Below are 22,601 nucleotides of genomic sequence, written 5' to 3'. Positions count from 1 at the left end.
GATTATCAAAAGAGTTAGGGATTAATTTAATGATTAAAAAAAATGACTAATAGAGTAATCATGGCAGCTCTGAAATCTTCAGTGACTTGATCTTGTCTTGTATTGTCACCGTGTAAAGTGTATGAGTTTTGCTTCTCAATATGCATCACTTGAAGTTTTTTTTTTTTTTTACAATAAGTAATTTCTTGGCTCATTAAAGGGTAACATCATCAGACTGAAGAGCACAGTTTTATTCTCCCTAGACTCGACTGTTCACTGCTGACAGCATCTGTGTAAATGTGATGATTTGCAGGACGTCTAACCTCCAGGACACCATTATTATCGTACAAATGAAATCAGTCGAGCTCAGAAACTACAGGGGCTCTGACGTTACTCTATGACAAGCAAAATGTCTCTTGGGACAAAATAATGTACAAGTATTTCCAGAATACTTGACTTTAAGTGCTGATTTTTTTTCTATAAATTGTCTATTAATTGTGCAGTTATTGTATATAGATATTTCTTCCTCCAAGAACTGATAAAAGTGAGAAGAAACACATGGTTTACTGTTCAGTTACTTTTATCTGACACAGATTACACATGTCCTTGGTTTCCCTCCATTGCTGATTTTCAACCTTTGTACCTCAGACAGTTTTGTGTTTTACCAGCCCTCAGCTGTTACAGACATGCTCTCTCTGTCAGTACGCCAAGTATTACGGGTAAGTACATTTGTTTGCTTGTTTATTATTATTATTTTTATATATATGTTTTATATTCCTCTGTAACTATGTTTCAAAATGGTGTCTCCTGCTGTTAGATAAGTAAAACATGTAACTACCAACTAGGTCAGTTCATCACCTCGACATAAACAGTCTGTAATGAAAAGATAGGATGTTTTTGTTGTTGCATTTTCTTTTCCTCAGTCTTGTTGCATGTGTCTGTGTTACTGTGATTATCACAAGTTGTCAAAAGAGAAAACAGCGCTGTGGTTTGTCCCAGACAATGCTGTGTTATTGAAAGAAAGTTGAATGTGTAGGCTTGATACACTCAAGGCTTAAAAACATAATGAACACAAAAAACACAAAAGATGAAAGGAGACTTGTTTCAACATATGTTTATGCTCAAACAGTAATGTGTCTATTAGGCCAAAGTAACACAGAGTTACATAACTATCATGCAGCTACAAGCTGGCTTCAACAAACAAGACCCTGATAACTGAGCGCCGTGTGTCTGTCCAGCCTACATTACACTTTTCATGTCCAAGGATTTCCAGAACTGCTCTGTTGAATAACACGTTTTGTTTTTCACTGCCTTTCATTTAATGGATTGTTTAGAACATCAAAAGACACATTATTCCAGCCCCCTAGTTTCCAAACCCCTAGTGCAAAGTATTACAATTTTGAGTGATGAAAGTGTTTTTTTCACAAGCTCATTCATAGTGGAGTTTGTGTGAAGACACCAAAGGAGTAATCTTCAACAACAACAACAACAATAACAACAGCAAGAAAGAAACTTTTTCATCCTGCACGGACTGTTTAAAACACAATGGAAAGTTGCAACAGATCCTGTGAATGAGTATTTATCTGCTTTTGTGGTTTTTAGTGAGTACATAATGCAATTCACGGTTTTAATGAATACCTCTATGATCAAGAATTTAAAATTATTTATACTGACAAATTCATCATGCACATATTTTAGGGATTCCTGTGCCACAAAATTTGCCTGCAAACAGCATTCAGTGAAAATGTGCAAGTTATTCTATCACCTGAGTCCTAAATGTCAAAAATCAAATGTAAGTCATTGTGTTTTCATTATGTTTTTATTGCCTTCCAATGAGTTGTTTGTGACCACAGAGGGAGTGGGTTAGCTCCACAGACTCTGATGCATTTCCACAGTAGCACAGACGATACAGTAGACTTCTCATTTTTTATATTTTCTACCAAATATACAAGAATTAATATTGCCTCAGGAAAAAATCGCAGAATGGCAAAAACAAACAATGGCTCCAACATGGGCCTTTCATGTTTTTAGTGGCCACACAGAGGAGGTGAGATGAGGAGTATTCACTGCTAGATGGCACTTAATATCACACATTGAACCTTTAAGGCTAAAAAGACCAAAACTGTAAAATACAGAAAAGTTGTGGTTGATGACACCAACCAAGTTAGAAGTGGGGTTAAAGGCTAAGAGGAGGCTGCTGAAGTAAAAAAGCTGCAGAAGCACATTATCTGTTATGTTATGGTTCCATGAGATCTGGACCTGATTCATTTGCATGTCAAATTTAGTTCATCAAGGTACAACTTTTTCACCATTTCTGATGCATAGTTTTTGAGCATGTTTATTTGGGGAGAAGAACAAGAATTCCATTAGATCAAAGAGCTCAGGCCCTAATTAATACAAATAACTTCAATAACTAATGAGTGAAAACAGTTTGTGTTTTAGTAGTGATCATGTTGTTGAACTATTCCTTGTACTGTGTCCTTTGTTGACCCCGTGCAGCCCCTCTTCTCCAGGGTTTCGGGATGTGTGGGCCCAGAGGTGCAGTGGAGGACAGATGTGTCCAGGCGGGGACTCAGTGGGGGTTGGACCGGACAGGAGACTTTGGAGCAGGATGACCCTGAGATGTGGAGGCTCCTTAAGCAGGAGAAGGACAGGCAGTGCAGAGGTCTGGAGCTCATCGCATCAGAGGTGAGAAATGACACAATGGGTCTGCAGCAGTTTTTATTTGACTTTATTATGTCTGGGCTTTTCATCTGTCCTTTTCTTGTAAGTGAAACATCTCAGGAATGCTTTTAGGGAAGTTCTCCAAATTTCATACAAACGTTAACTTGGACTGATAGATTGAATTATATAATTTGGAAAAGCCAAAGGTCAAGCACACTGTGACCTCACAAAATATGTTTTATGACCATTACTCAAGAATTCATCATGTCAGTTATCAATACATTTTCTCACAAATAAGATGAGATGAGAGATGACATTTTATACCTAGAACACAGGTGTCAAACATGTGGCCCGGGGGCCAAAGCTGGCCAGCCAATCCGGCCCATGGGATGATTTTGCAAAGTGCAAGTTAGGGCATCAAACTCAAAAATGATATCCTAATAACCTATAAATAATGACAACACCAATTTTTCCCCCTTTGTTTTAGTGCAAAAAACATTAAATTATGAAAATGTTTACATTAACAAACTATCCTTTAACAATAAAATGTGAATATCCTGAACAAATATGTGCAACCTGAAATGTCTAACGAAAATTAAGCACAATTTTAAGAGTATTCTGCCTGTTACGAAGGGTTTTGTGTCTTTGTAGACTGGATCTGTAATGCACATGTATAAATGATAAGTTGAGGCAAAATATTGATAAAATTGGACTTATTTGTCTTAACAAATTTCATTTTTTTCAGGTTATTCATGTCCTTTTTGTTTGGATAGTTTGTAAACATAAATATTGGCATAATTGAATGCCATTTTTTGCACTAAAACAATTTGGATTTGTCGTTTTTTAGTGGCTATCATGCTATTATTTAACTGGTACGGCCCACTTCAGATTAAATTGGGCTGAATGTGGCCCCCGGAAGAAAATAAGTTTGACACCCCTGACCTAGAAGGTCAAAAGTCAGTTTTGTTGTCATATAAGAATGATTAAAAAAATAAAAATAAAAATAATAATAATAATAATAAAAACTGTCAACACTATTCTTTGTTAAAGCAGGCCATAAATATTTTTTAGGATGATTCAGTTTCATAAAAAATATACATAACACCACCTATTATGGTTTATAGCTCAGGATGTTGAGCAGGTTGTCTGGTACCCAGAGGGTTGGCAGTTCAAATCTCGCTCTGTCCTGGTCTTGTGCAGTTGTGTCATTTCCTCCAGTGTTACTCACGCTGGTTTATGAATGTTTGGTGGTGGTCGGAGGAGTTGTTTGGTGTGAATTGGCCAGTCTGTCTGTGTCTGTCAGTCTACCCCAGTGCAGCTGTGGCTACTTTACCACCACCAGTGTGTGAATGTGAGAATGAATGAATAATGGATATAAAATGTAAAGCACTTTTGCTGCCTTAAAAAGAGCTATAGAAATCAATTATTCCATCAAGTTTTCTGAACAGACATGAATGTAAATTGCAACTCGACTGGTTGGCAGAAGCAAACAGTCATGAGGGGGTAATGTTATTTTATCGTAAATTAAAACCAGAGGAAGTCAGGTGGTCACTATTGTGATCTTGCACTATTTATTATGCACCTTTAGACTTAGTGTTTAGCAGAAATTAAAAATGTTCTCTTTCTTGTCTGCTTTTACTTTCTTAGATTGCTCATAGATTTTTCTGACTTCACTCTATGCTTTTGTGTTACATCTCAAAGTGCCCAACACTAGACATTAAAACAAAGACACAGTTTTTAAAGCATTTCACTACATATTCTTATAAAACTACAGTTCAGTTTCAAAAAATATTCTGCCAAGTTGACTCAGCTTTTTTGTTCTAGAGCCAAAATATTTGACACTTATTTTGAACTCATTTAGATAATGTTGTAAAGATCTAATATTAAATTTAAAAGCCACTTTTACTAAGATGAACAAAGCTGAGATTAATCTCAATTCATTTTATTTTATTTTTTTGCTATTTATGCCAAACCATTATAGACATGAAATAGATTATATTCGAGCCAGAAATATGATATTCTTTAGTTTCAAAGACACATTTCACTTAAATATAACAAACTATATGAATGTCTCTGTGAAAAATTCTTAGAAAATACTTTGAAGTGCAAAATTAAATTAACACAATTAACAGAAGGTTAATGAGTTCAGATGTATGAATGGGTTCTACAGTAAGTGCAATAATTTTCCATTACTAGTTGAATAATAAAGGTGCAAGGCTGAGATCCTGCATAAGACTGACTGCTTATGTTATTTCTGTAATTTTTTTTTCGCAGGATAATTATTATTTAAACTGACCATGTACGGGATAAAAGGGTGGTGCTATTGATCTGGTGTTTACCTGTGGACAGACATTTTTAAGATGCAATATGTGGGACCATAAAGTGGGGAAAACAACAGCTTAAACTGCAGAGGAGCCTCCCTCAGCAGTGTTGTGGTTTGTGTTTTCTTCAGAGACTTTTCTTGCTGCCTTCACCTCTCACAAGTCACTGATTTCATTGAAGTAGAAGCAGTGGGAAAAGAAAGGAGTGTTTTATTCCTTTATTCTCCAGCAATTACGAATCTGCAGCGCTATCAGTCTCGGTGGCATCTGAAAGATTCTCCTCTTTCTTGTGTGTGTGCTGAGAGTCGCCCACCGCTGCAGGCTTAGTCCCTATGGAGAACCCCGTTTATACTTCAGGAACAGTCAAATCATCCTATTAGGGTTCCTGTACTGATTTTTGCCATTGATCTCCACATTTTCAATTCTAGCAGAGGAGTTAGTGCATGCATTGACGTAGTGTTTTAAAATGTCATGGAGAGAGTTTTGTCACATGAGGGAATAGTCATAAATCCCACTGGAGTGATTGAGGGTCTCTGAACAGTGACAGGTTTAGGAGGACGTAGAGGAGGTGAGCAGAGGGGGAAAAAAACAGACTGAGGCATTTTCTTTTCTGTAGCTCCATCTGCCAGTCTCACAAATTTCACAAAACTCCAATCTCCTGTCAGATTCAGTGTTAGTAAAATAATTCTTAATTAGATTTTTATTTCCAATTATAATTAGAATGACAATAAAATCAACAATGATTATGAAAATTTTTAAAGGCAATGCAGTAGCACAAAAAAATTAAAGGAAAAAGAAGACAAATGAGTACAGCCACTAAAATGGGATGCAAATTTATCAAGTAAAGCAAGAACAGGTACAAGTAAAATATGACAGAATTAAAGTTTGAAAATGCCCTGAAGGTTAAGTAAAAAGTGAGGATGAAGTGAGCTCCGTTTTTGATAACAGCTGGCATACATAATGTACAATAATCATTTGAGTGTGTAATAAGTAAGAAAATTCAGGTGATACACTCTTTATTTTGAGTAATTACTCTGTTTTAGTGAAGACAGGCAAAATATGTAATACTAAAATACAACATCATGTGATTTGTGTCTGTGTAGGAATGTGTTATGTGAAAGCCTTTTTAAACTAACAGTTCCACTGATATCACGGTGTTATTCTTATTCATCAGTCATGTCTAACCGCTCTAAAAATAATCATATTTTATTTACTATTACTTTTACTATTACTAAACTGAGCTTCAAATTAGAGCTGAATGCAGACACAAAAGGAAGACTGAAAGTGACAAGTCAAGATGACAGGAGGCAAAAAAAAAAAAAAAATCACTGCTCTGGCGTGTTGTAAGAAGATCTCATTGTTCCTCTTATGATGCTTTGGAATAGTAATTTTCAGCCTCCTGCTTCACTGCTACAAGCTTTACTGAGTACTCTGCACTGAGAGGGACTCCCTATGACCTGTGTGTGCCTTTCTTATATGGTAAACTCTTTGAAACTTGATAAATTACTCTCTTTATGACATTATGAATGCAGTAACAATCCACCTCCTATGTAAGAAAAGAGTTTTGTTACAGACAGTTGACAAAAACAGGTTCAGAGCAATGATTAAAATGCTATATTTAAAGTATATCTTATATTTTTGAGTATTTTAAGTCACTTTACAGTGTGTATAAAACTACCTTGAAATATTTTGTTGCCATTCATCAGTTTTTTCATGCCTATTGATTCCTGCATATACGGTATCAAGCAAACCCATATTAATCAAACCCATCATTACAAACATGATGAAATTATATATTGTGCAGCATTAAGATACGCAAATGATAAACATTGTCCAGTGGATGAAGAGCTGCTGCTGTAACATGTAAATGTCACAACAAAAACTGATGAGAAAGGTGACTCCTTAAGTGTCCTTCATAGTGCAGAGGAATAAGCACCTCTGTCTTAACCTGAAGTTCAGTTATGTGGTCGTATTTAAGGGTGCTCATTGGTCAAAATTCCGAGATACTACTTGTAAAAAAGTTACCTCAATATCCCCATAGGAATATTCTGTCTCAGCATTTTAGCCTTCCTGCTACACATAGCACCTAGCATTAGCAATTAGTATTATCACTTAGTACAGTTGGAGGTCCACTGGGATTAACCCCAGATCTTTATCAGCACAAAGTCAAAGATATTAAAAGGATAATTAACCCATGAATATCTGCTTTTATATATGAGATGTCAAGAGTCATAATCAATATTTTGTTTCTTTAATGGACAACATCTGCAATTTGCACAAATGAATTTAACATTTCGTTAGCCTCATAGCATAATGGCCTCAGTCATATGTTTGGCCAAATTTTGTTATCTGCGTAACTTTATTCTCCAAACGCCGCTGCTTCATGTTGTGCAGATATTACAATTTGGCCAAAAATATTACTTAGGCAATTACACTGTGAGGCTAATGGTTTGCAATGTCCACATAAAAACCATTCATTTTGCTGCTTCCAGAAAAGGCTTTTAACAGAAGCATCAGTTTTTTGTTTAAAAAGCATAGCTCATTCTTACTGTATCTATCTCCGGTTGTGTTATATTTGTTTTTAAAAACAGAAACAATCACAGTAAAACTTAGTGCATACCAGTGCCCCTGTATCTCTAGCCACACTGATAGAAGGAAGGGCTGTTCCGTCACCCTTCTGCAAATAAATAAAGGTTATATTTGGATGGTGGCAGTGTTCTGAATATATAAGCATGATAATAAAAAATGCACAGTGTTTGGCTGTGGATGTTGACACTCTGCTTGTTTGTCTTGTCAGAACTTCTGTAGCCGTGCAGCGCTCGAGGCCCAGGGCTCCTGTCTGAACAACAAATATTCAGAGGGATACCCAGGACAAAGGTTAGAACACAATGCAAGAAATAATATATGGGATTAATGATTAATACAATTACAACTTGCACCTGAAACTGGTATTCAAACTCAAAAATATAAATAAATTAAAAAAAAAAAAAAAAAAAAAAAATAATAATAATAATAATAATAATACATTATCTTGTGATATGTACAGCAGACAGACATGTTGCTCATTCTCTCATGGAAATTCATGTTTTTGTCACTTTTACTACAAACAACTACACATCAGTCACAGTACACAATAATATAGAAGTAATTTGTTCAGTACAGATGGATAGATATAAATTAAAAACACTTAAACCACACCTATCCATTGCTTTTGCAAATTCAGTCACCACAAATATGCTATTACACACACTTATTCTGCCTAATCTGCAATCACTGATCAACATCTGGTCATGATGCATTATGCTTTTTCATACTTTATGTTGCATTGCATGTTTCTGTTTGCATTTCATATGTCACATATGGTCCTGGAGATGCAATTTCACATTATTGTGTTATGTATATGGCAGAGATGATAATCACAAGAAGTTAAAGTGTAACTCCACCCGATGCATAATTGTGAAAATGAAGTGAGAAAGAGGCTGAGGCTGTGATGATCAGTTTCTGAATGTTCAGGTGTGGATGTGAGACAGGAGGAGTTCAGGGACAAAGAACTCCTATGCAGAACCATATGAGGATTAGTTTGAGTTTTTGGTTGGATTTCACCAACTGAGAAAGGCCCACCTACAAAACTAAACATCTGTTTAGATGTGTCTATATTTAGAATATTTTCTCTGGTTTTTGTTTCCATTATACTGTTCTTTGACACAGAGAACTGAAGCCTTGAAGTCTTTTACTTAGAGTTCAATGACAAAACCAGTTCTGCAGCCTGTGGTGTTGAATCTACATGGTATATTAATATGTTACTTCAGTATAAACCAACAAGTAATTAATTGATCAACGAGGCAGTTTTATTAGGTAAAATTGCCATGTGCATGTAAGTCTGGTGGTTCAGAATAGAGCAATAAAAAGGTTTCATTTTGACATTGAAAAATGGATGAGGTTTAGCAGAATCTGTCTGTAGGACAGGTGGACTGAACACCTCTGATTAGGTGGTACCATTAGTTTTTTTTAATACAAATTTGATGACGTAGAATTGTACTAAATGCCTGAGTCTACATCATAATGGAGGCGGGAAGGCTCAAGAAGATTGTAAAACATTAAAATGGTGATATTTTTTATTTATTTATGTATTTATTTATTTATTTATTATTTTCTTTCTTTCTTTCTTTCTTTCTTTTTTTTTTTTTTTTTACATTATCACCAAAATTGATGTGCTTCATCAATTCTTTCATGGTGTTCTCTATGGGTCTGATCAAGTGAGAGTGAACATCAACATGAAAACGTAAATTTGCACGCATCATTTATCAAGTGGGCTCATTTAAAAAAAAAAAAATCTCTATTCTATGGAACTGTTATCCTTTTTAAAATACCACTTGTAGAAAAATGTTACAACCGATTTTATCAATTTTACTTTTTACACCACAGCCATAGCTCGAATTTGATGCTAAAAATTATATCTAAAAAAATTTGAAAATATATTCAGTCTTTTGATTATATAGATGATTGTTAAGTTTCAAGTATTAAATTTTCATTATTTTGTGAATATTATTAATATTTATGAGTTTGAACATCTGTGAGTTGCTTAAAAGGCCACGTAATCACAAAAATACCAATTTTTAATCTTCAAGTTATTTATAATTCAGATATTTGAGTGACACTTTCAGAAAGTAGTGATCTTCTGATACATTTTGAGTGATGCATACAATGGTAAAGAGTCGTCCACGTGTTACTATGGTAACCTGTCCACGTGTTACCACATTGTCATGTGAATAAAACAGAGACTTTTCAATATTTTACTCCAAAATTTATTTCAGCATAGTTGAACATAATATCTAAAAGGTTTTGTTCTACTTGATATCAATTTCTGTCGAGAACCACATGTTTTCTATGTTTGCGTAAAGCTTAAAAAATTGATGTCCGTTTCAAGTCCACATGTTACCGAGCAGTAATTTGACATTTTTCAACTAAAGATTTTATCTCCCCAAATTGTGTTAGACATAATGTTAAAGTGCTTATAAATACCTACTAAAATATGTATAATACATGTATTTAAGTTACTCTGCTTACATGACAGAGACTGTTGAACACCAAATGTGCCCATGTGTTACCGCTTGATCGGACCCATATACAGCTCAGAAACATGTTGTAGGTTTTTAGCAGCACTTTAAAGGTCCAGTGTGTAAGATTTAGCAGGATTTAGGAGAATCTAGTTACAAAAATGAAATATAGTTTTCATAATTACCTTTACTTAGTGTGTACTCACATGAAAATGAGAATAGCCGTGTTTGTGTTTCCCTACATTGAGTTGTTTGTATCTATAGAGGAAACCGCAGTATCCACCTTGAGTATGTAATGTCTCAGAACAGACTTGTTCTTTTTGCTGGTTTATAGCAGGTGGATATCAGTGTCAATGTGCGTCACTGTCACCTACTATACTTGAGACCAGGGATAATAAGTGCTGGCTCTTTTTGTGGCTGCTGTGGTTGAGGAGAATATAGGTGGGTTTTCAGTTCCTTGTAATGTGCAGCTTCATTACTAGATGCCATAAACTACAACAAACTGAACCTTTTACTTTTTGATTTTTCATAAATTAAACCCAAACTATTTGCTATCTAATATTTGTCATATTTTTAATGCAACTGTTTAGAGTTCTATTAGTCTCCAAATAGTTATACGTTTTCACCTACAACCCTTTCTCCATTGCTCTATAATGTGTTTTTACACAAGCGAGGATACAGTGCAGCACTAAAGGTTCAAAAGTAACCTAACAGAACACATAATATGATATATGCAAGAGGATTTCATAGGTTGATGCAACATGAAGAGTGAGAAGGAAGAGAATGAGCAACTTTTCCTTTGGCAAGGCCCACGGTTGCTCCAGTAGAAATATCCATTTAAGATACTGCAGTCGATCTGTCGGTATCTTATATTTATCACAGACATGGCGTGATTCACACCTTAAGGAGTCTCTTGTTCTTCTCAGGTACTATGGAGGTGCAGAGATCGTGGACCAGATTGAGCTGCTGTGTCAAAAACGGGCACTCTCTGTCTTTGATCTGGACCCAAACCTCTGGGGTGTCAACGTTCAGCCGTACTCTGGATCCCCCGCTAACTTTGCAGCGTATACTTCTGTTCTACAGCCGCATGACCGCATTATGGGCCTGGATTTACCAGATGGAGGACAGTGAGTGCACAATTTTCAGTTTATCATCACAGCCAATAAAGGGAATGACTTCCAGAATCAAACATATGCAGGTTTGCTGAGATAAGACTATGGATTAGAGCCTCTACATGTAAAAGTACAGACAAGTGATACAAAAGAACACAGATATCATTAAAATGTAACCGTGGATATATTTATTCTCTGAATTGTTGCACAAACAAACACATGGACATCATTTAAATGTAATTACACTTGCTATCAAACAGAACACAAACATTGTTTTTGTATTTTTAAGGACAAAACTTTATTAATTTACATAGTTTTCACTTTTTAACAACATCATCAGACTGTTCAATGTGATCTCTTTCAGTTATTTCTTTATTATTTGCAACAGTTTTGTGGGAAGTGCCATGAATCTGTGGTTTTTCTACATGAAACTGTTTTTTTTATTGGACTTAACGTCAAGAGGATTAAATGTAAATGACACAACGTTAGTCACACAGTCTGGAGCTGTCGCTGAATACCAGCCTGAATTCAGATGTGCCAAGTTTCATCTGCCAACCACGAGTTTTATTAGTTTTATATATTTATGCCCGCATCACTGTATCTATTCAGAAAACAGTAAAGTTACAGAGGCATAAAATGGTGTTTAGATAAAAGTGTACATGTGGTGTGACAGGAATGGTTTGGCTAGCAGGTGTTTTCAGACTTGAGAAATTTCACAGCTGAACTCACAAACATATCACATCATCTCATCAGATGATCAGGTACAGACACATTGTTAGACCACATTAACATACTGTACATACTAACCACTCACTGCATATCTGGATGTAACAAAGACACTGAAGAAAATAAGAGACAACCAAATTAATATATTGTATCTGAAGGTTTAGTGTGTAACTAGTAGTCAATAGTAATTATATGACTATACTTCTACTGTAGGCTGCTATGGATTATTTAACCAAAGTAAAAAAAAAACAAAAAACACTTGACTGAGATGTGTTTGATTGGGATATAAAGCAAATGGCATAAACTTCAATTTAATATTGAATATTTCAATATAATTTTTTTTTAATCTAATGCTGGTTCTTTCCCTCACTACTGTATTTTATATGAATCTGTAGAATAATCATCTTTAAATCAGAGGAGAAAATACACATGTTGCTTTTTACTGCTAAGGTGTTAAATGAAGTATATTTAAATAAACTGTACTTACTTTTTTCTTCTTTTCCTATCTCACTAGTAACTATATCACTAGACTGACTGCTCAGATTCTTCTTAATATTCCCAGAGTGAACTCAGGGTTCTGTAAAACAGCCTTTTCTATTTATGCACCATGGGCATGGAATGAACGGCAGAATATAGTTTTGCTTGAAACACACCCTTCTTTAAATACCTGTAAAGGAATTTTATGTACTGTTTTAAACAATTTTCTGCTTTACATAAAACTCTGCAGTGCAGTTTGGGTTATGGAAACAGCTGAGATGGACTATTTGCCTGTTTTACTTTCTGTATCTCAGTTTTTTTGTGTTTTTTGTTGCTTTTCTGTATTTAGTGTTTTTCGTATGTGAATGTACGCTGTTGGGATAATTTGATTTTCAGATACAATCGTCTTTTTATTTCTATTTGTACACATCATTAATCATGTTTGAAGAGGTGCAATAATTACATACTGAGTCCCAGTTACACTTAATCTATCAAGAATAAATCACACTGTCACAGTCATTTCATGAGAAGAGGTAAAAATATTTTATTCCAACTTCATGGCCAACAGTGTATTTGATGCTGCCACTTTGACCAGGTCTCATGGAAAGAAGAGGTCATGTATCTCAAAGGGACCTTCCTGGATAAATAAAAGTTAAATAAGTAATATAATATGATGTCCGTTTTTCTTTAACACAGGAGTACTTAAATCTGGATCTATCTCAAGAGCCCAGTCTCTCCATTTATGTTTATACCCACCAACTTTATTTCTCACTACTCACCAGTATTGAGTGATATAAGTACAACTACATGTATATACCATCTTATAACCTCATAATTATAATTACACACAACTATAGTTTTGCACAATTATAATATATATTTCTTTAATCATCATACTGATAATTAAAGAAATATTAGCACAAATTAATCCATCATCATGATTAATCTGATTAATTTTAGTGCAATTAACCCATCTGCAGTGCAGAATGACTGTGAACGTCTATGGCAATGCATCTGGGGCAGTTTGTCCAAGTAGGGTTAGTGTTGCATATGCACAAATGGGCAGTTGATCCAGTAGTGACAGGCAGCAGAACCAACCCATAAAGATGGAAGACGCTAAACAGCATGTTGGCCCTCTGGATGGAAATATGAGGAAAAAAAAAAAAAAAAACCAAAAAACCCCAAGATGGAACAGGTGTTTCCAGTTGTTTTGCTGAAACTGTTGAAGGTGTTTAATAAACAAGTTAAGTGCATATATATTCCCTTCTTTCTTGAGTCTCTTTGCTCATGCACAATGAAATGTGATTAATATAGATTAAAAATGAAGGATAAATCAGAATTAATCCACAGCAACTCTATGATTAATCTGAAAAAAACAAAACACACACACACACACACACACATATATATATACACACACACACACACACACACACACACACACACACACACACACATATATATATATATATATATATATATATATATATATATATATATATATATATATATATATATATATATATATAATTTATTTAATTACATTTTCGTTGTTGTGTTGATAATTTCTTTCCTGCTACTTTTTATTATGCTTGAATGGAGTAACTGTAACATCCAATAATTTCCCACTGGGATTAACAAAGTATTCTGATTCTGATATAAGTATATATGTATAAGGTGATATACAATAGGTATACATTATATGAGTGGTAAACAATATGAATGTCCTAATCAGAGAAAATTTATATACCTGCAGAGAATAGTATATGTGCCCTCACCTGTACGCTGTTTTAGAATCTAATTAATAGCTCATTAGATTCTAAAACAGTGTGCCCTCACCTGCACACTGTTTTAGAATCTAATGAGCTATTAATGTCAATTTTATTTCAGTCTCACACACGGCTACATGACAGACACCAAGAGGATCTCAGCCACCTCCATCTATTTTGAGTCGATGCCTTACAAGCTGGATGTGAGTAATGATGGTGACTTTTTACAAGGAAATATGAAGGTTTAGTTGAACTTTAATATTAGAAATTCTTGAGCTGAAAATGAATAGAAATATAGGAAACAAAATGATGACAAATCTGTTCTGTCTGTTGTCTCAGCCAAAAACAGGTCTGATAGATTATGAGCAGCTGGAGAAGACAGCTCGTCTTTTCAGACCCAGGCTCATCATCGCTGGAACCAGTGCGTATGCTCGCCTCATCGATTATTCACGCATGAAAAAGGTACATCCCTTATGGAAAATGAAGTCTTGTTATATTGTTTAGTAGCATTAATAATATATAGTAGAACTTTATATTAAGCTCCTTGTAATAAGTGTTAGTAAATAGTAACTTTTAGGGCTATAGTTCATTTCTGTTTTTCATATTCTTTAATTTATTCCTAATTCCCAATTTCACTGTACACTTTTCTTGATGCTGCACTTAAACTTCAGGGCAGGAATTCCATTATTAGACAAGATAATATGTTAACAATGCCAAATATGTTTTAGCTTTGTGTGGAGCTGAATGCATACCTGTTGGCAGACATGGCTCATATCAGTGGCCTAGTGGCTGCTGGAGCTATTCCTTCTCCATTCGATTACGCAGACCTGGTCACATCCACCACCCATAAGTCCTTACGTGGAGCCAGGTAAGAACACGGAAGAGGCCTCTCGTCTGCTGTGTCCAAGAAATGAAGGAGACATTGTGAAACTGATGCACTTCTCTTGTTCTCTCTTTGCTCTGCAGGGCCGGTCTGATATTCTTCCGGAAAGGTGTGCGATCTGTGGATAAGAAAGGTCGGGAGGTGACCTATGACCTCCAGGACCGGGTGAACTTTGCTGTTTTCCCCTCACTTCAGGGAGGACCTCACAACCACGCCATAGCTGGAGTTTCTGTTGCCCTCAAACAGGTCTGGATCGAAGGACTAAAGTACTGGTTCCAAAAAAGCCAGGGTTTACACTGAAAAAAGTCTGTTGTTTTTCTGTGTCATTTTATGCTTGTTCCTTTTCTTTCACTAACAAGTGCTCTGCTCATCTGTCTGTTCATTATTTCTTCTTCAAAAATTATATTCTTTATCTGACAGCTCAAACAGCTGATACTAACACTAACAAGACCTTCAAATGATTTTGCAACACAAATGAATTTTTACTGTTAGTTTCCTTGTATTTAGCACCAGCTCACCCCTCACCCCCTCAGCTCCATCTGTTTGTCTGAATATAGTCACTTCTGGCTCTAAAGGGACAACATGACAATACCTAAAACACCTGGTTTCAAAAACCAATGGGAGATGTAACAGAGACATTTTATAAATAATCTCTGGTCAGGATATTGTTTTTGTGTGTTAACCTCAAATTAACTCATAAAAACCCAAACAGCCACTGGCAACCAAAAGCATCTACTGATGTAAAGTGTTTAATCCATTAATTCTATCAATACATGCAAATAATTGGTGTAGAATGCAGTTTGACATCTTTTCATGGTCATCAGATATGACCCATTTGGACGTTCAGAGACTCCGTAGTGAACGTGGAAACACCGTCATCTTCTACAACATTGATTCACCAGTAAAACCCATGGAGTTGGATCAGTGACAGTGGATGGAGACACTTGGGTTATGCTCAGTTAATGAGAGATTTTTCAGAAAAAGTCACTTTTTCGTCAGTTTTCTCTCTTTCTGATATAATAACCCTCAACATTAATCTGAGTTTTTATGAACTTCTATATGGTCAGTAAATAAAATACAGGAAAATACCTACTTTTCACTGAAAAAACACAAAATACAGAGGATAATATTATAATAAATTGAGATAAATCACTTAAGAAAGGTTAAATCAAGAGAAAAATTCATTTGGGAACTGACACAAAAGTAACTGGGTCTTTACAGGTTAATTTACAGTAAAAATGTTGAATTTAAGTCAAAACTTTTGCACTGCAAATGAAAAAACAATTTACAAACTAAACCAAATATAAAACTATCAATCTTCCCATATATATTTAAATCTTTTAGTCCATTCATGATTCTGGACTTTTCTATGTAGATTAGTGTTCAAATCATTATCTTTTTAATCAATTAGTTTTTCATATGTTATTCAGTGTTATAAAATGACCTGTCACAGTAATTGCATCTGATTTTGGTTTCCAACGTTCATCACAGTAGAATATGGAGAATCACATCAGCCTGGAGCTGAGTCTATGCCAATTTCTTATAAATAAGACATTAAGCTACATTTAAGTAAATATTTTTGTCCAGTTCTTGCAGTGGATCTATTTTTTTTTTTCATCTAAAGCAGAGGCATCACATCTGTATCCATGTTTACAAAAACTGGGCATTATTGGACTTTTTAATTATCATGCATAAAAAAAAGGTCCATGGAGGATTTCTGTCACAGAGAATAATCTCTGTCTCTGCAGGCGTCCACTCCCATGTTCAAAGAGTACATCGCTCAAGTGCTGCTGAATGCTAAAACCATGGCTGATGCTCTGCTAAAGAAAGGCTACACACTGGTGTCAGGTAATGAAGGGAATCAAGTGTTTTCTGTGCAGAAAACTGGGCAGGGAGGGGATGAGTTGAAGTCTTTTATTCCATTATTTTACTTTACTTGAGGTTTTCTATTTTCTGCAACTGCAGCATACTTCTACTCTACCACATTTCATAGGTAAATATTCACTATATTTGTCTGACAGGTTTCATTTGTTTTCAGATCACAGCTTTTCATCTTTTTCCTCACATTTCTCTAAATGTGCTGAGTTTTAATGTTTACATATGATGATTTTATTGAATATAACATTGCTAAATCAAGTGATTAATGAGCTCAATTATTAATATGTAAATCAGCAAAATGCAACACACATGTTCACGCAGCAGTAAAATGAATCCAAAAACATCACATATATTAGTATAGCAACATTTTACAACACAATGACTACTTGACTTTTTTGAAGCAGTTTTTCTTGCATATTTTTTATTTATTTATTTATTTATTTATTTTTTAAGCCTAAATAAGAACTTTGTGTACCTTTACAGTGTTGTATTAGTACTTTTAATGAACCATATGAAGAATATGAACACTTATTACATCACAAATTAAACCTGCAATTAAGTCTGTACAGTTTATTCCACAGCTGATGGAAACCTATTCTATTTTTATTATGTTGGAAAAGCTCACTTCACTTGACAGCTGGATGGAAAGAATAAGATGGAAAATAAGTAATAGTAAGAAAAAAGCTAAAGTTGTTCTTTTCTGTCTGTTGAAAATGCAGTGAAAAGAAATGACACCTTATTTTCCACCCTGACTTGTGTGTTACCTCAGCTGAACTTGATTTAACCCAAAACTGAATGACATTAAATTAAATCAATTTCCCCTTTCTTTTTTCTCCCATAGGGGGAACTGACAACCACCTTGTCCTGGTTGACCTTAGACCACGAGGGATGGACGGAGCTCGAGCTGAGAGGGTCCTGGAGCTGGTGTCCATCACAGCCAACAAAAACACCTGCCCAGGAGACAAGAGCGCCCTGACTCCAGGAGGAATGAGACTGGGTACTCCCATTAAAATCCACTTCAGGATGTGTTGTTAAAGAGCTGCAGGACTGGACCATGTTTGGATAGAATCTGTCACCAGTCAGTCTTATGTCACTGGGATATCGAGAGCTTTTTTTTTTTTCTCTTTGTGTGTCTTTCCCTGTGATGTTTTTTTTTTTTTGGACTGTCGGGCTGTCACTCATCTGTCAGCATCCACACCAGACCTAACCTTTTTTATCAACTTTAACAAGTAATACTGTCCTGTCTTTCTGTTTAGCTCAAGCCTTTTTAAATCTGTTTTCATACAGGAACTCCTGCTTTAACATCCAGACAGTTCAAGGAGGGAGACTTTGAGAAGGTTGTGGATTTCATTGATGAGGGGATTCAGATTGCGCTGGATGTGAAGAAGAAGACCGGTGGGTTTCCCTGTTCTGTGTTTGTTATTAGCTTACTCATACTGAAGAAAATTTGTGATTCTCCTGTATTTCTATAATTTTTCAAGCCTGTTTTTCATAGTCCACATCAAGTATCGCACATCACTTGAACTTTAAGCCCCAATTTTATATTTTATTTGCCTGAATATTGATTAACTTAGCTTCAGGAGGCTTGTGTTTTCTTATTTATAGAATTGCACTGAGGTGCTTTGACTTTGTGGCTCTTTATTTTGATATTATCCTATATTTTCCTGGGGTTTTGTTTCATTTATGTTTCATTTACTGGCCATGTCAGTGTGTCCAAGAAATGTTAATGTATTACAACAGAGGGCACTGAAGCATGGTGGGGGGTTTTTCAGAGAAATACAACCAACATGAACATGAAGAACCAATGGGAACATAGCAAATATAGTGATACCAGTGAAAAACTGAAAAACTCCGCTTTATCTGACCTTTTAAAGTATATTGATAGGATATGAGATTTAGATGACACTAAACATTGAAAAAATAAATAGATAAATATAGTAGCTGTGGATGATTGTCTAGGTCTCTGAGGGTTAATATTCTGATAAAAATACTATATTGTTCAAATGATTCTGTCAACAATATCCTCCTGACTCATTTTATACATAAACAAATTTTTAAAATATTTCAAGAAAATTATGCATCATATGCTTCTGTGTTTTCAGCTGAGGTAAATATTCGAGATACAATCACAACTAACATCTAAAAAAGAGGCACGCTGCCCAGGAAAAACATGATGCACAAATCCAAAGTAAAATGCATATAGCTACAGGGATGCAGGTTATGCAGGTAGAATTTCATCATCACTAAAAAGAACTTGCTGAGATGTTGAAAACCCAAAGTTTCATTGAGAAGTATTCCACTGTGAGATCACTGTTTTCACAATATTATTTTTTCTAGAAACTAGAGACATTTCTTTCAACTTCAAATTAAAATATTCATATTTATGTTGTTGAATTCTTTAAAAAAATTACAACTGATTAAAGTGATAAAAATGTAGTGTTTTCAAGCCTTGATAATACAAAGAACACATGCTCATTTTAACCCTTTCATGTATACTGGTCACTACAGTGGACAGCTATTCTACAGCTGTTCTCTTATATATTCATGGGTTTTGTTATTTTAGTTCCATATCAGCCGACACAGCGGACGCTTGTGCATCATCCCATACACTGCAATTCATACCATTCCTGTAACTTTGCTGTTCTTGATTAACTTAATCTGCAGTGACATGTTTGAGTGTAAATCAATTGCTAATTGTTATTAGACTGTAATTAACAGTTTTTTTTGTTTTTTTTTTTCCTTTTGCATGTTATCCCCATGAAGTGAGTAATAACTAGTATTAGAGTATGTTAAAATGTGAGAAAACATCAGATTAACAGCATTAAAAATATTTTTATTTCATTGTTTTCACACAGTATATCAGTAAATACATGTTTCTTTGCTTCAAAAATCAAATGCATGGTGTCCAGCTCAGTGGACATTTTTGCAACTCTATGAAAAATAGGTTCATAAAATAATTTCAATTGCATTGTTTTTTTTTTTGTTTTGTTTTGTTTTGGTTTTTTTTTCGTGCCTAAAGAGGAATAAAAACACTCAGGAAAAAAAAAATCTTGATAAGGTTCTCATAATTCATGCATGAAAGGGTTAAACAACACATATTCATAAACCAAAATTGGGTAGAGCAACCCTGATTTTAAGCCTCAGCTTGTTCATGTTGCTGTTGGGTGCTTTATACCATTCCTGGTGCAAAAATATCATTATGTTTAATATAATTTAATATATAGATCACCTTTGTTTTATGACTTGTTCCCCTGTGTTTTCCTGTGGATACTATTTTGGTGGGATTCAGATCTGAAAGTGTGGACTGAGAATATTTACCAAAGCTCCATAAATGACAATATTTACACCAAACACTTATAACAATTTGTTTTGCTTAGTGAGGAAGTTTCCATTTGCCATTGGATGTTACTTAATCATGTATCTGTGCCTATAGTTCTGAATTCTCTCATCTTGTATCAGGAAATCTTGCCAGCTTCAAAACCTTCCTGCTGGAGGATCGGGAGACCGTGTCTCGCATCGCAAACCTCCGCCAGCGGGTGGAGCTATTTGCCAGGCCCTTCCCCATGCCAGGATTCACTGACCACTGATGACCACAGACCGTGGAGGCAGGTTCCCACTGGGCCAATGCCACAGAAACAAGCATCAGTCCAGAAGTAGACCAGGTTAAAACTTAGTCACGTGTAGACTCCCTGATCATCTGTGCTCACAGTGAGATTTAAGTGTGTAAACTTACACAAAACAAAGTCCCATATGTCTACGCAACTTTACCAAAGACAAAAAACATAGTATTTAATTTATGATAGGAGACATCAATACAGGAGGATGAGGTCTACTTAAACAATTCCATAAAAAAAAACAAAAAAAAAAAACTAAACATCTTCAATTTCTAATTCAAGGAGGGCCACCACTTCATCTTAAGAATAGTGTACGCTTATGAACTAATTATAAATTATTTAGAATTAGGTTGTTTACTAGGCTGCAAACACTTTACAAACTACTAATAAAGTTTTCAGATTTTCAAAGATGGTTTCAATGGTGGTCATGTGGTTTCAAGATCAGCGATTAAGTCATCTTTTAAAATTTAGTGTATACCATTATATCGGTTGTAAGAGACACACATGAACCTGATGACTGTTTTCACAGCCACTGACAACATTATACTTAACACACAACCACAAGTAGAGCTCCATGTTTATTTTAGACTCATAAAACATTAGCACACATTAGCTTAACACAACACTGTTACTAAGCCACTCATTTAGCTCAAATTACTCCCATCTTGAACACAACACTCTTAGCCTTTTAAAATGATATGTCTTCATTGTTGTAGTCATTCCACAAATTATAATTGCAATTTAACGGGACAGTTAGCATGCTAACCACTAGCATGCTAACTAAAGGTAACCATGATAGAGTCAATGCCACAATTGTCCTTGTTGTCTTGTGGGTTGTAACATCTTATTAATATTTAGAAAGTGTTTACAATATAATTAACAGCCTTTATAAATGATAAACCATTTGCATATTAATTTTTGCACAGGTAGCTACCCTTATTGTAAAGTGGTAGGCCATGCTAACATGCTAATTTACCAGTGCGGTCCATTACTTTGTAATGATTATTTGTATTTTCATATTCTTTAAAGCTATTGTATAATCATATAAAATGGATTTACTAGATTTTTATTTACTTGATTATGTTTCTTTCCACTCAGATGAACTAAGAAATTTCTGTGTCATCATGATGTATATTATTATTGTAAATAAACCAATCACTGCATCTGCTCTTCTTATAGATATTTTTCCCATGTTGCTTGTTACCCTAAGTCAAGGGAGGCTTTTGTATTATTCACCACTAATCCACTTTCAGAGCTCTTATCCACATTGGACTTTGTACTGGTCCTGGGAAACCTGCAGTTGTTGTGTTGGCATATTCAAGCAATCTTTGAAACTTAACCTTTATTTGTAGATCATACTTATGTACCTGAATTCTGATTTGGGATTTCTAATTTCATATCATAAAACATGGCTATTGTGAAAGATTTATGAATAAAGTACCTTGTATATACTGTAAACAGCTGATCTTCTTAAAAAGTTGAAATAAAATCTCGATGCTGAATGCCTAAAATCGGTGGATTATCTGGCCTTTCTCTGCTGCTGTCACTGATGGTCACACAGTCACATTTGTTAGAGAGGCAGATCATTTAAGTTTACAGCTGGAGAAGGGAGGAGGCTTCAGAGTTTTTATAAACACTGCAGTTGACTGAAGATTGTGGTATTTCCTCTGGCCATTTCCTCTCTCTGTCAACCTCAGAGAAGAGTCAAAAAAAAAAAAAAAGAAAAGAAAATAAACTTCAGACGATCTGTAAACAGTCACGAATATTTGACAGGGAGACAAATAGAGATATAAGCCTCTTAAAGGACCCTGACACAAAGCTGTGGATCCTCTCTTATGTTCTTAATGTGCCTTATTTTAAAACTGACCGGTTTTATCATAAAAATAAATTGTGTGACCGCATGAATTAATGTAAACACATGGTATAAACAGGTCTGGAACAGCATAAAATTGAAAAAAAAAAAAACAAACCCAACACAATAGTCTTACTTTTTTCTTTTTTTTAAAAAATGCTTTGTAAATTGCTAGTTGTTGTCAGTCTGTCACTTACCTGGTTCTTAAGTGATTATTTACTGCAGTATATATGATGACATAAAAGAATAATTCTAGGTCATATTACTTC

General features: G+C 34.9%; 1 protein-coding gene across 1 annotated transcript; it reads left to right on the top strand.

The window, feature by feature from the left end:
* Positions 1-22: 22 nt before the first annotated feature.
* On the top strand, positions 23-21,949 carry LOC115423091 (serine hydroxymethyltransferase, mitochondrial-like). The gene is made up of 12 exons (XM_030139811.1): positions 23-698; positions 2,479-2,667; positions 7,762-7,841; positions 10,948-11,148; positions 14,227-14,308; positions 14,445-14,567; positions 14,834-14,973; positions 15,072-15,234; positions 16,737-16,836; positions 17,708-17,863; positions 18,154-18,261; positions 20,326-21,949. The coding sequence occupies exons 1-12, from the start codon at positions 666-668 to the stop codon at positions 20,451-20,453; spliced, it is 1,503 nt and encodes a 500-aa protein (XP_029995671.1). The 5' UTR covers positions 23-665; the 3' UTR covers positions 20,454-21,949.
* The last annotated feature ends 652 nt before the right edge of the window (positions 21,950-22,601 follow it).

The sequence above is a fragment of the Sphaeramia orbicularis genome, chromosome 7, assembly GCF_902148855.1.
Source record: "Sphaeramia orbicularis chromosome 7, fSphaOr1.1, whole genome shotgun sequence".
In the NCBI taxonomy this organism is placed as follows: domain Eukaryota; kingdom Metazoa; phylum Chordata; class Actinopteri; order Kurtiformes; family Apogonidae; genus Sphaeramia; species Sphaeramia orbicularis.
This window is presented reverse-complemented; position numbering and strand designations above follow the sequence as displayed.